Source organism: Engystomops pustulosus, chromosome 5, assembly GCF_040894005.1.
Source record: "Engystomops pustulosus chromosome 5, aEngPut4.maternal, whole genome shotgun sequence".
Lineage (NCBI taxonomy): Eukaryota > Metazoa > Chordata > Amphibia > Anura > Leptodactylidae > Engystomops > Engystomops pustulosus.
The window spans coordinates 94554000-94569054 of record NC_092415.1 but is presented as its reverse complement, the minus strand read 5'-3'; the positions used below and the strand labels follow the sequence as shown (position 1 = coordinate 94569054).

The 15055-nt window shown below is 36.4% G+C and overlaps 1 protein-coding gene across 1 annotated transcript in view; it reads left to right on the top strand.

The window, feature by feature from the left end:
- Positions 1-15055, top strand: part of LOC140133094 (cadherin-6-like) — a 208044-nt gene that overhangs the window by 138930 nt on the left and 54059 nt on the right. The window contains exons 4-5 of the mRNA XM_072152741.1: positions 3938-4057; positions 12877-13044. Of these exons, the coding sequence (XP_072008842.1) occupies positions 3938-4057; positions 12877-13044 (288 nt within the window). The remainder of the gene's footprint in view (positions 1-3937; positions 4058-12876; positions 13045-15055) is intronic.

Genomic DNA, 15055 nt, shown 5'->3' with positions numbered 1-15055 from the left:
ACAGCACCCAAGTAAAGCTCAGTATATAAATACAGCACCAGTATCAACCTCAGTATAAATAAATACAGCATAGGACTCATACTACGTACATAAATACATCATCAGAACAAATATCCATTCAAATAACTTATTACATAAATACATTGCGTGAAACAAGCTTAGTTAGAACAACACAGGTGACATAACATACTACCAGCCCTAGGCAGGAAACATGAGGTTGGTGTTTCCACCAACCTGGTAAAATAAAGGACAAAACTGGAAATAGAAAATCGAAAGATGCCTGAAAACAGCCCACTGTGGTAAACAAGGACTGTGTGATGGTCAGATAAAAGGCGTACACAGAGGAGCTGCAGAATATTATTAGCATGCAGTCTATAATGGATAATGCAGTCCTTATCAGACATATTCACAGAAGAAAAATACAGAATAAGGATCAATTTCAGTAAAAAATTGCATTGTCCATAAAGTAACAATTCAAAATTACCTGTTTTTTAAGTAGGTTATTCAACAATTAGTAATGGACTACATGGAAACTTTTTGATTGATTTGAATTATTGAGTGATGGTGGTGGAAGCTCTATGTTTTAAATGTTTTTCAAAAAGTCTCAATGTAGCTCCCTCGCATAGAAGATGTAACACAAATACATCACAGAACAAAGGAGTTGCTTTAGAATTGTGAACTCGAGGGTATTGCAAGCTTTTACTTAAATCTTGCGACTTACAGATGGCGTCTTTGATTTGAGTAGTTATATTTAATTTTTTTTTTGTAGCCAATCCACCATGTCAGTTCCTGCAGCCATAAATCATTTCTACAGATTTCCCACAACATTTTAGGATCCTTGCTATATCACCATCTTCTCCATCTTCACAGAATAAACTTCATACTATTGCTCCCCTAGAGATATTTAAAATGCCTCCACAGTAGCAAATATAGTAACGGTGGCCCCACAGTGGCCAGTAAAGTCACAGTGCCTGCACAGTAGACTCTATATTCAAAATACACCACTCTAATGGTGGTCCCATTGTAGCCAATATAGTGACAATTTCGCTACAGTAGCCAATATATTAACAGGGCTCCCACAGTATCCAATATAGAAACAAAGACCCCGAATTACAGTTCAATACCTTTTTATTATTCCCACCTCCAAATTCCCTTTTGTGCCATGTGATAATGTGATGTGATGATTTCAGAAAATACTACCTTTGAGGTGAAAGAAATCACAAGCTTGAACCAATGATAACACAGATAACACAGGAGGTATGTTTTAGGCCTTCTCAGCTGTAGTCCGAGATCACATGCCTCCCTTTGTGGAGCTGTTCTGGAAAATAGTTAGCTCTAAGGAAAAGATGTAAATAAAAGAATGTAAATCTCTTGTTAGCACAAGCGTCTGTATCATTTTTGGGCCCATGACTACACAGGCACTGAAAATACTTTATCAACAGCATTTTCTGTAGCATTTTCTGAAACTTTGACATTATTTGCAACAATTCTCAGTTTGGCAACCAAAGAGGAAAAAACACAATAAAAACCACAAGAAGTGGGAAAAACAGAAGTTAAAACACAACTGTCATAAGTCAGGATAATGAAGCATGTAATCAAAGATTAAAAAGAAACGGCAAATTGTACAAAGAAATTTTTTTTTAATGGGCTGATAAAAGTGTTCAAAGACAAAGCTTTCACAACTGTGTATATCCTCTTATGATGACAGTTGTTAAAATGTAGCAACAAAGATGAACAATAGGAAAGCCTGGTTCCACATATCAGATCTGTTGATCTTCCAGACTGCAGCAAGGAAAGAAGAGTAGATAATTAGTTCTCATTAGGGCTGCCTTTGTAGGCAGAGATAATAACCCAAGAGCACATAAGTGTCTGTTCCTCGTTTTCTTATGACTCCCCGGTCACACAGGCATACTTTACTCTTTGAACCATTTAATGTAAATTCCATTTTTTTCCACAGGCTTATAACTTTGGGTAAAAATGCTGCCAATGTTACAGCATGTAAGGAAATTCTATGATCACTTCTTGTAGCAGTAGTCATTGCACAAAGATTTTTATTTTATTTTTATACTCTACAATGCACAGATGTGTCAGAAGTTATGATTTACTGCAGGAAAATGACCCAGAGAAGACAGATGCACATTGAATTTATCTAGACAGCTTTAAAGCACTGTATTAGACTGAAAATTGCCTTGTCTGAATGAGATCCCTCCGATTTGCCTGGATCTTTTTATCAATCTTAAATACTGTGGCATTCCCATTACAAAATGAGTTCATCTATGGATGAATGAGAATTAGGAGAATGTAAAATATGATGTTCTGACAATAAGATTGACTTTGACAGAAAAATATTTTTTCTGCTAGAAGGGTTAGACAGCATAAGCCAGCTTTTAACATAATGGTCCTGTAAATACCATAGATAAAATGGTGTGGATGCATTGTGCACTATTGCATCCTTTCATATATGCGTCCTGTTGTGTGCACTGGTGCGAAATTAATATATTTAATAAAATTATGCTCTTTCCATCACATGAATAAAACTCATTTCATAATTATCTGTGCATTAGCCTACTTTTCACCATATGTCACTGCATTCATCCATTATCTGATTGACATATTTAACCTTGTATACCAGAAGCCTCAGAAACGACATATATCTGAGAAGGGGACATTTTCCTTTTTGATAAAAGGATTCTTATTTTTTTTTCATAAATTGAAGAGCAGGACGATATGCTGAAGCCTAATGAGCAGTTGTGAAAAGATGTCTATCTTTGGCAATTTGATGTCAATGGAAGTGGAGTATGAGGCTTCCTGAGTATTGCCAGTTAATGAAACATACTGGAAAATATAATAAGAATGTTTTACTAATGCTAGGAGCTACGATTCAATGAAATGCATTCATATAGAGGTGATAAGTCTGAGAGCTTTCTCAATGTGAAGTCTACCTTCTTTGAAAGTAACAGTAAGAATAAAAGTAAATTACAGGGATTTATTTCTGGAGAGAACATTTTGTAGTTTCACCTTGCACTGAAATGTGATTTGGAAAACTTTGTGTTAAGCTGTATAGGTCTTACCATGACATTACTAATGCCTTTGTGTTTAAAATGCATGGTTTTATCTACAGCATGCATGTTGGACTAGGTGTGTAATGATTCATTTATATTGAGTTGTTTTCTTTCTGGATTTCTTCTGTGTGTCAGGGTTTTTTCTTATTACTAATTTTGGTGGCTTAGTGATGTCCAAAAATGTTTTGATTAAGAATATGACCAAAAAAGGGTCAATTCCATGACATCTTATAATATATGTGTAATCTAATGAAGGTGTTTTCTTAACATATAAAAGGAACCTTAATGCCAGTTAATTCTAAATATAAGTTTTATGTTATGATACATGCAACCGCCAGTCTTGGTAATGGCTGTAATGACAGTGGTAAACTTCTTATATTTATTATCCATGGTCTTCTTCCTTCTAAACATCAACTTTCAAATTATGATAATGAGTCAGAAGGGCTCCTGGGGGGTTACCTGAGCCCCTCTGTGCTGAATATTCACAGGCTGTTAATGTGTAAGGAGCCCTTCCCCTTCTTACTGATTGTAGACACCATCACTGATCAGCTGTATTAAAGTTGCAATACTCATGTTATTGCTGTTGGCTATTGTTTATCGCTTTTTCTACAGGCATGCCATATATGTTTTGACAATGGTGCATGTTATTGCAGCCAGTTTTGCAAACAATCTTAATTGTAGTAGACAATATTTACATAGTACTCACCACTGTACCAAGGACTTACTTTCCCGTTGAGGCTGGTGCCCTTGTACACCAAGTTTCCTATTTATTTTTTCCATCTTTTTTGTTCTGACATTTACTCTGTTATCACCTTGTCTTTACTATGCTATTTCTCCCAAACTTTATTACTAAAGCCACTTTGTTTTTGTTGCAGGAACATTTGTTGTTCAAGTCACAGCCAATGATGCAGACGATCCAACCTATGGAAACAGCGCGAGAGTCGTCTACAGTATTCTGCAGGGACAGCCATACTTCTCAGTCGAGTCTGAGACAGGTTAGAGGACCTTAGCTGTGTCTTTGTTTCTGTAATTGAAGATGACATGTTAAGTCAAGCTAGGACATACTAGACAAAACTTGAAAGAGATTACATTTTCCACCCTGCACAAACTGACAAACTCAATCGAGCAAGACATCTGTAAGCATGACACCAACGTTATTAGAACCTAAGAATCAAAGCTGAAATATAATTAGGGTTGTACACAAAATAGCTTCTCTCAGATGAAGAAATAGGACAGAAATTTCTTTGGAATAAATAACGCAAACTGCACTAACTCATCATACTCAGCTACGTCTTGTGATATCAACCCACTTAGAACTTCCTGTGATACTGGTTACTTTGAAACTATGGTCAACTTTTACTTCATCCTTTTAAATTCAATATTCATGCAACATAATAATTTCTTTCTAAATATTAAAGACATATATTAAAACATCATGCACAAATCTACTATAAGTTCCTAATCTTTCTTACCGCTCGAAATCACTAATTCACCTGGTTAAGGTTACGATCTTAGAACATATATTTCATATAAATGTTAAATAAGTGCTTTTAGAGTAAAAAAAAAATAACTCTAATTATCTCCACATATAATCAAAATGTGATTTAGTGCTGTACCTAGAGCCATCACTGAAATAGCCATGTATTAGTTCAGGTGTCTGTAGGAATAGGGAATGCATTTGAAGATGAACCAAATGAGGTCAGTTAAGTAAGGATGATTTATAATTTGCCATTATTCTGAGTCCTTTAAATAAAATATTAATCACATTACAATTCATTTAATGCTTAAATGGGTCTTTCCACCAACACAATATTGGCACTACTTAAGCATGTACACTAGTGCTCCATTCATATGGAACTTAGGGCAATTTCAGGCTCCCACTTTCTTAGATCCCTGGCTGTCCAAGCAGTCATATTCCTAATAATCAGAAACCTATCCCATATAGTATGTCATTAAAATATCATAATACATTAATATTCCTTTGAAATGTGCAGAATTTCAGTGTTTCATGCAGAGATATGCCCCTTGAGTGACCAAGATCATTAAAAAAAATGGAATTAGCAAAAAAAAAATATAAAAGCATGAAAATGGAAAACATCTTTTTGGTACCTCAAAATACATTCTGTAACCCAGTGAAGTACACAGCATCCTATAGATATCTATCGTGATTCATAACAAAGAGAGACTATATAAAGCTCCAAGAAAATATGAATACACAGCAAACACAATACAAAATAAGTAAAAGGAAATTCATGCCTTTAAAAGAGGGGTAAAAAAATTGTCATAACTACAGATAAATATTGTACCTTCTCCCTGGGTAATGTCTGCCTCAGCAGCTTGTTGACTTGATGATTTACTGATTGTAGAGTGTCCAAAACATGCATGCTCATTCATTTGCAAAGTAAATGGGACCATTTTTCTTCTGTAATGGAACATTATTCTAAAATTCTTTGGCCCTTTAATAAATTTCAGAAGTGACTGCACCATTTTTATTTTTTTTAAATCGCAAAATGATTTAAAATTTCAGCAAATATGTGGTGTGGGTGACTATGCAAGTTTTTATGCAATTTCTTTTTAAAGAAAGGTCACATATCTAGCAAAGTCCAAAGTTGCAAATAGTTGCAATTAACGTCCACTTTGGTTATTTTCTGACACCAAAAATCCAGAAAATATTTTAATACTGTAAATGTCCCCCTCGATTTGAAACAAATGTGCTGCAATCTAATACTAGGGCCTGGCGGAGCAGATTAAGAATGGAGATAGACGCATGCATAGTTTGCAACACGCAGGAGGAGAGACAAGTCACAGAGTATCTTGTCCTTCAGGTCCAGCTCAGTTTTACTTACATTTCAACTGACTTACAGCTAGCATACAGTATCCAAGTGTGGTGAAGGTAACACTCACAATATTATTTGAAGACTAATTATATTAGAGTTTGGTACATTTGTACCCTTAAAGGACAACATTAAATGGTCACGCCTACTTGTTTTGACCCCACCCCCAGAATGGGGCCACTTTACAGTTTTTCCAGGGCAGTGATATCATAAGCATGTGACTGATCACATGCTTCAGGTGATCCAATTACATATCAGGAATGGTATGTAGCAGTGCTGTTTGTGTTTGAATATAGTAGAAATGTGTTTGTATAAAAGTGTGAGTGCACCAATTAAGATAGATTTCAGGCTCTCCATCAGATCTAATCAATGGATTAGATCTTGCACACACAGCACAGTATATATACAGTGCAACCTCTTTGAGCAGATCTCTTTGCGCAGGAAAGTTGTGGTTTGTAAATAGGCAGCTTCAGGGTGCATTCACATGTGGCAGTAAGAAATGTATTTTCAAACTGATCAGAACAGCCAGGGAGAGAATATTTGCCTAATTACATAGCTGTTAACACATTTGGTAATATAATGTTAACACTTTCCATTGTTAACATTATTTTAACATGTGTTAAAATTGTGCTTACAAAATGTATGCTTAACGTTTGTTAACACTTTGGGGGCTTTAGGAGGTTTTTGGAGGCTTTAGAAAGAGCAGCTTCAGTGGAATGCATAGTATGGAAACTGGATTAAGGAGTCGAGGATGTATTTAGCAGAGAGATAATGGGTTAAATGAGAATAGACCAGGCTTTACAGGAGTTTGGAGATGAAAGGGCTATTAGTGACTGGTCAATAGTCAACTGCTTAAGACTGGTTCGTGGAGGGTTTTTTTTTGTTATGACTTTATCACAGTGATTTGAAGAAAGAAGAAGAAAGAAGAAATGAGAAGTTACTGTTGGTGAGATGGGCTGATAAAAATGTGACGATATGGGGTTGCTGATGCAAGTGGTGGAGCTGGAAGAGTAAGGGAGCCTTACTACATGACTGGATCAAAGGAATAAGGTGTGAATAAGGTGTAAACATACAGGGAAGCAGGTCAATGGAGCTAGTGGATTGGGAAATTACATCCTGTAGTCAATTTCATCTTTAGAGTATGTGTCCAGGTCTGCAACTGCATGGCCTGTGACAGGTGGCGGGACCTTGGGAGTAAATAATATGTGAAGATCATGGAAGAGTCTTTTAGGATTATTAGACTGTGAAGAGATTAGATTGGTTAAATAGACCTGTTTGGCTAAATGAAGGACATAGTTATAGGTTCTTTGCATAAATTTGCTATGAAGAATGTCTGCTGATGTGCACAATTTTCTCCACACACTTTCGGCAAACCCAGAGCACTGCTGAAGTAAGCAGGTTTGCCAAGATTGCTGGCTTCTAAGGGTTTGGATTGAGGGTGGAGGGAGGTCTTAATAGAGAAAAACTTATGATCTGAAAGTGGAAATTAGGTATTAGATTAGATACTGAAGAGATCAAGCCATGAATATTTCTCTTCAGGTTAACAGGAGAATCAGACAGTTGTGAAAGATCTAAAGAGGTAGCATGTGATTGAAGCTGAAATGCCGAATGTGAGATGGGAGTGTTAATAAGGATGTTAAAGTCTTTCATGAAGAGGGTTGGAAGAAACCATGAAGCACAGTCAAGGAGGTAGGAACTGTACAAGGAACTGGTAAGATGTACCAGGATGTCAGTATTCTGCGGCCGCACAAAGTGAGAATGGGTTGTGGACCTTAAAAGAATGGAATAAGAGTGGGTACTGAGGGAATGATGAAATTGTACTGCAGAGAGAGGAGTATGCCTACCCCTCGTCCCTGTCAATTATCAGGTCTAAAGAAGTGAGAGACATGTAAGCCACCATGGGGCAGAGCGGCAGGGGAAACCTTGATATCATGTAGGGTCCATGTTTCAATGATGGCCAGCAGGTCAAAAGAAATAAAGAGTTCATGAACATTTAATCCAGTTTAATTAACACTCAGCGGGCATTCCAGGGGCACAATAAAAGGTGCTATGAGGGAAGAGAGGGAGAAGAAAATACATTGAATATGAGTGAGGTTTGGAAAGTTAGGAGGTCTGGAGGTTTGGAGGTCTGTTAGTGCTGAAACGCTTGGAATTAAAGGAGTTGCCCATGTGCCTTTACTGCCTTAATAATATTCCCTGAATGTTCACCAATTGATTCATCATCCCCGATGCTTCCTTTAGTGCTGTGTGCAGACTCTCTGTTCTGTCTGTGGAATCTTTGTTTACATGCCTCTGCACTGATAAACAGGAGGGACCTGCTGCAGAAGAGTATGACTCATCCTGCTCCCCCCTCTCCTCATCCCAGTAAGATGGACTGAGAGAAAAAAAAAACACACTGGAAGCTGCCATTAGGGTGGGCTGAAGGAGTGAGAAACAGGAAGTTGTTTATATATGCATAGAGAAGCATGGGCAGAACAGGGAGAGGCTGAAGTTCTCACAGGAGACAGACACAGGTACATATACATGCAGAGACATGTCTAATGGAAGAGATTTATTGAAAAGTAACCAACCTCTTTAACAGAAGGTCAGGTGTACATGAAAGGTGTACAATGGTGAAGGAAGAACTAATGTGGATAGTGGACACTGAGCAGATAAATGGATGATGAGTGTGTAGGAAAACAGCAGTTAACATTAGAATGATGACATAAAATGTTTAGAGAAATAACAGATTGCAGTGATTTGTTTGTTTTTCTTTCCCAGCTTAACGTTTTTGTCCTTTCTAATAGCCATTTTTAATTGTGATAACACTTCTTCAGATGGCATTTAATCAGGATGACAAAGCAGCCTAAGGGTTAAGGGGGTACTTTAATCTGGACATTCATATTTAACTGAATTAATCTGCCTTATATATGCATTCTTCAATTGGATATTATTAAAAAATGTGTGAAGATAGTTTCCAAATGTAGTCATATGACACATCTCTTCCGGAGAATTGTACGAAGTAATATTTGCATATGAAATGTCTATGAGTTAATGCATGTTCTAAGGCCATCCTGTGGTTATGTACGTTGAATTTAGGTTGTCGCTAGGTCTCTATAGCATAAGTCTGGCCATCATTGCCAGGGTGAAGGACTGGTCATATCCAAGGACTAATATCTCATTTCTAAGAGACAACATGGCAACATTTATGGGAAATTCTTCACACTGGTATTTTTTTAAAGACATGCAATTGAAGAAATGTATATAAGATGAAGTTAATTAAATGTGAATACAGCTGGTCGCCAAATTAAGAACACCAGGCTTACAGATGACCCCTAGTTACAAATGCCCCTTTGGATGTTGGTAATTTACTCTACTTTAGTCCCAGGCTACAACGATCAGCTGTTATCAAAGGTGTCTGCAATTAAGCTTTATTGTTAATCATGGTTCTTATGACAACCTAAAAGTCTTAAAATCCAATTGTCATAGAGACCAAAAAAATCTTACAATTATAAAATATGAAGCAACCTAAGAGTAAACCTAGAGAACCTGTCTTGTACATGACCTGTGGACTGCCGGTACACAGTTTAATATACCCCTTTAAGGAAGGGAAAATAGATGTAGAAGGGACAAAGGCTAATTCAGATCATAAAACAATTCATTCAAACATATAACACATGAGTGAATAGTGCTTTTGCAAAGAAAAACAAAGTTGCATGTCAGAGAGAACATTAAATCAGTGAAGATAAAAAAGAGCATAAAGGTTGATCAAAATTATAATGGCTAGTATGACTTTCAGGGATCACACAGATGAATACAACAAAGACTAACAAGAGAGTTTATAGATACTCTTTAACCCCTTCCCCACATTTGACGTAATAGTACTGCATGGCGGGAGGTGCGTTCCCACAAAATTCAGCACTATTACGTCAAACTTCTGGCCCGGTTCCTGAACGGAGCCGGGGCCAGAATCTGCGGGTGTCGGCTATATATTATAGCCGACACCTGCCTCTAACACCCGCGATCGGAGATTTCCAATGTGTGCCAAAATGGTACCACTAAAAAGAACAACTCAACATGTGAAAAATAAGCCCTAAACTAGCTATTTCAACCAAAAACTATTAAAGTTACGTCTCCAAAAAGATGGCGATGCAAAAACAAATGAGATTTCCTCTATATTAGTTTTTATCCAGTAAAATTGTAAAAATAAATGAAAAACTATATAAATGAGGTATCATCGTAATCGTAGTGATCTGTAGAATAAAGATAATAAAGTATTTTTAGTGTACGGTGTACGACCCCCAAAAAATATGAAAAGAAAGTAAACCAAAATTGACAATTTTCTTTTCACCCATACATTCAAGAGTTAATAAAATCTCATCAATAAGCTAATGACCCACTAAAATTAAGTATTTGTAAAGTGCATCTCATGTTGCAAAAAATAAGCCCTTACATGTCCAAATTGCCAAACAAATAAAGATTTTATAGCCAATAAAAAGTGACAATGTATAATCTGCTCTGAATGGCGCAGCTTCCCTTCAATGCCCTGGCGTGTGCCCATACAGCAGGTTACCACCACATATGGGGTATTGTTATACACGGGAGAGATTGGGTATCAAATTTTGTATTTTATCCACTGAAAATTTGTACATTTTTTGAAAAACACATTCATTTAGCCAAAAAAATTTTACTTTCAAAATTCCATCCGATTTAGTTTTAACCCCTGTAAAACAATTAAAGGGTTAACAAACTTCATAAAAGTTGTTTTATGTATGTTGAGGGGTGTAGTTTCTATAATGGGGTAATTTATGGGGTTTTACTTTTATTTAGGTCTCTCAAAGTGACTTGAAACCTGAGCAGGTCCCTTAATAGCAGGATTTCGCGTTTTTTATGAAAATGTGAAAAATCGAAAATAATTCAAAGGCCCATAACATCTTACAAAAATAAGAGTATGCATAAAAAACCATGTCCACATAAAGTAGACTTTCGTTGAAAGTTAGTTATTAAGTATTTTTGCGGTTATGACTATGTGTGGAAAAAGTAGAACATTTTGAATTTCGAAAATCAAGAATTTTTCCAATTTTTCACCAAATATCTGATTTTCTCATAAATAAATGCAAAACATACCACCAAAATTTTTCAACTAACATGAAGTACAATGTGTCATGAGAAAACAGTTTTAAAATCACTTGGATATGTTAAAGCGTTCCGAAGTTATAACCATTTATAGTGACACAGGGCAGATTTGAAAAAATGGACCGTGTCAGGAAGGTGAAAAGTGGCTTCGGCGTTAAAGGGTTAATCCTTTCTCTGTCCTGTTAGTGTCTCTGTTCTATATTTAGTGTAATTTCATTAAAGGGGTTGGCCACTTTACCTAATGTTTTTTAGTAATGTGTTTGTAAGTGTGGGTGTGGACATTAGGTAATAATTGATATGCTTTGTGTAATGAAAAGTTATATGATTTTCCATTATACTTTCTATATTCTTCATGGGTTTTATACATCCCAGTTTGCTTTCACTCTATATAAAGCTCCTATGTTTATTGATAGTGGACACTAATCTGTCCACGGTCATGTGATGTCACACAGGTGCAGGAGCCGTTAGTATCACATGGCTCTGTGATACTAACAGCTCATGCACCTGCTTGTCCATCACATTACCATGGACAGTTCCATTTCTATCCATTGAAAGTAAACATAGAAGCTTCTATAGCAGGATAGCAAGCAGAGATCTAGAAAACCGTGAGGACTTGATACAGTATATTAGAAAATTGTATAACTTTCCCTTATACAAAACATATCAATTATTTGCTGAAAGTAGACAACCCCTTTAAGGATACTTTTGATCAATTTTGCATTATAGTTGACCAATTATTATAAAATATGATAAAACATTATAAGGAGAATATGAACAGAGTTATGTAACTGTTTTATACATTGTAGTGTTCTATGTTTTTAACCCCTTCCCGATGCCTGACTTTTTTTCATGGAAATGTGAAAAATTGCACCTAAAGTTCTAAGCCTCATAACAGCAAAAATGAGAGGACGTATAAAAAAAAAAACCAAGACAACATAAAGCAAACATTTGGTAAATGTTAGTTATAAATTTAATTTGGTGTTATGACTATGACTAATGACTAATTGTTATGACTAATTTTTGCCAAATATCCGAGTTTTTCATAAATAAATGTAAAACATATCACCCAAATTTTTCAACTATCATGAAGTGTAATGTGTCACAAGAAAACAATCCGAAATTCACCTGGATAAGTTAAAGCATTCCAAAACCACTTATAGTGACAAATTTTAGATTAAAAATAAAAGGGCAGTGTGAGGAAGGTGCAAAATGGTCAAGTCTTTAAGGGATTAATGACATTTTTGACACCACATCCAGGTGTGAAAAAAGGGTACCCTCTCTCCTTTATATGTTATCTGTTTGTATAACTCACTTGTGCTTTTGGGTTTAAAAACTGCATGAAAATCTTGTAAACCCAGCCTAATACACAGCCATACACACAGAATATTGAATTTGTCTGTCACATTGGTTGAGAGATGGTTAAAACTATGGCCCTATTAGTAGCCCCACTGTATAGTGATCTCCTGAATACATAAACTACAACACTCATGTTCTTATAGAAATTGTTCTATGTATATATTGCTTGTGTTCTGGACATAGTGCTGCTGTTCTGTACGGACTTTACAACTACACCCTAATAAAAAGAGAGCTTTATTTTTCTCCTTGTTAAAAAAGAATAACGTCTGCTACTCGGAGAAGCATATAAAACCAATGGGAAAAACCTAGTTGCTAATAAAATCCTTTCCCAACTTTTATTACAACCCAGACACTTCCAAGTAACCTGTAAATACACATCTTGTAGCAAGTCCATTGACTTCAGTAAATGTTTATAGATCTCAAGACACCCAATATGTAGGTCACTCATATTGTCACTTACCGATCCAAGAATGTACTTCAATAAAATACAATTCTTGTTTTTACTGCAGGTGTCATCAAGACTGCCTTGTCCAAAATGGACCGAGAGAACAGGGAGAAGTATCAAGTGGTAATACAGGCCAAAGACATGGGGGGGCAGCTGGGAGGACTTTCCGGCACGACGACAGTAAATATCACACTATCAGATGTCAATGACAACCCTCCACGCTTTCCTCAGAGTAAGATCCATTTGCTGTTTATTTTCTTCTGAGCTGTTCCAGATTATGGAAAAATAAGAACTAAGGCAGAGAAACGGTTTCCTCACATTTTAAACCCACAGGGATGAAAATAGCATTAAATGTTGTTCTGCAGAGCATTTTGATTTATTTTGCTGGCAGATTTTTCAGCCTCCCGGCTTTACCGGGATATTTTGAATTCTGTATATCCTATATATCGATGTGAAGGATAATGTCTTTGTCTGGAATTGAACAGAGTGTGCTCTTACCCTGAACTAGAGCTCCTAACATTTATTCCTTTGAGAAACTATTTGTGATTCCTTTAACCATGAAATGTAATCATGTTTGAAATGAATGTATCTTTACACATTTTCTTTGCCGTGCATTTCAAATCTCTGAAGTTTTAGCTTATTTTATTCTCGGAGTTCATCACAGTGTAGCATCTGTCTTTAAACTCGCAGGGAGCAATACCATAAAATAAAAGTCAAAGAAAGAAAACTGCTGTAATTGCATTATGGAACAAAAATGGAGTCAATATTTCAAATGTCCTCTGTCTAGCCCTGGGCTGTCCATTACAGCTGTAGTGTTTGCTAAAACACACAAGAATAGAACATTTTTCAATGTAACCCAATCAGACATTTGGGATTATTGGCCAGGAATGATTTGCTATCCAGAAATAGGCCACACTATTGCAGCTTGCCATTTTTGTAGCGTGTAAAATTGTTAAAGAATCTTTTTACAAACTGAAATATCTACAAAGGATTAATTTCAAATTGAATCCTTTTGTATGAAGCTTCTTCAATCTCCACATGTGTTTTTCTGGCTGGGAAGAGCTGAATATGCATTCTGGGCATCTCATGTACAGCAGAAATGAAGTTGTATTTCAACATTAATTTACAGAAAAGAACAAATAGTATATACACGAGTGCTCACCACCTGTACTTTAGTGACTGGAATTGTAAATGTAAAGGTCAAAGAATTAGGACCAATGAGGTTCAGCATGTGATGGATGATACTTCTGGCCAATCTAGGAGTGTCTACAGAGCAGTTGTTGGCTGCTCTGCAGGAAAGAAGCTGGAGAAAGCTCCTTTAAATGTGAACATCACAAATAGAGCTAAAAGTTTACCTATAAGTGTAAAACATTATATAATAGATAAAAACAAGCCTGTTTAATGAAACATAGTGCTTGAAATAGAAATGACTTATTCTAAGAAGAAATGTTATGAATACAAGCTAGGTTCCTTTACCAAACATGCTCTAATTGAATTGCATTTGCTTCATACCATTGCCTGCCTTAAAGGGAACCTGTCACCAGGAATGTCATTCTCAGCTATAGACAAGTTCCAATAGCCTGTGCTATGCTGATTTTAAAAAATGCTTTTGTCAGCATTCTGGATCTTTTCAGTAGCTTAATTGCAGACACTTTTTACAACTGTTATAGCTGTTTATTGTAGCCTCAGGCTAAAGTACAGTAAATTACCAATTACCAGAGGTCCGTTTGTAACCAAGGGTCGTCTTTAAGCCGGGTGTTCTTAAGTGGGGGACCTCCTGTAATGTGAATTAAACTTATATAAACTACCAAAATGATCCAGAATGCTGACAAAGACATTTTTAAAATCAGCATTACATAGGCTATTGGGCCTGTTACCAGGTTGCCTTTAATCACCTTTTATCTAACACTGTTATCTTTCATAGTGTTACTTTATATTGTCTGTTGTAAGTACATCACCTTTATTGTACCTATGGATGGAACAAAAGCAATTCCAATACTCATGCAACTTTTCATGCATATCCGATGGATTATGCAGAGACCGCGGTGTCTAAGGGGTATCTTAGGTGAATCAGACCCCCCCCTAGCACTTACTGGGGGGGTCCGTGGCTCTGATGGCAGCCCCGGGGTCTTCCAGTACCCCACGGCTGCGCAATCTACTTCCCGGAGCTGGGTCCTGCTTCCTAGGCTTTAACACACTGAGCATGCGCAGACTTCAAGTTTTTTACATACGTTAAGCGGTTT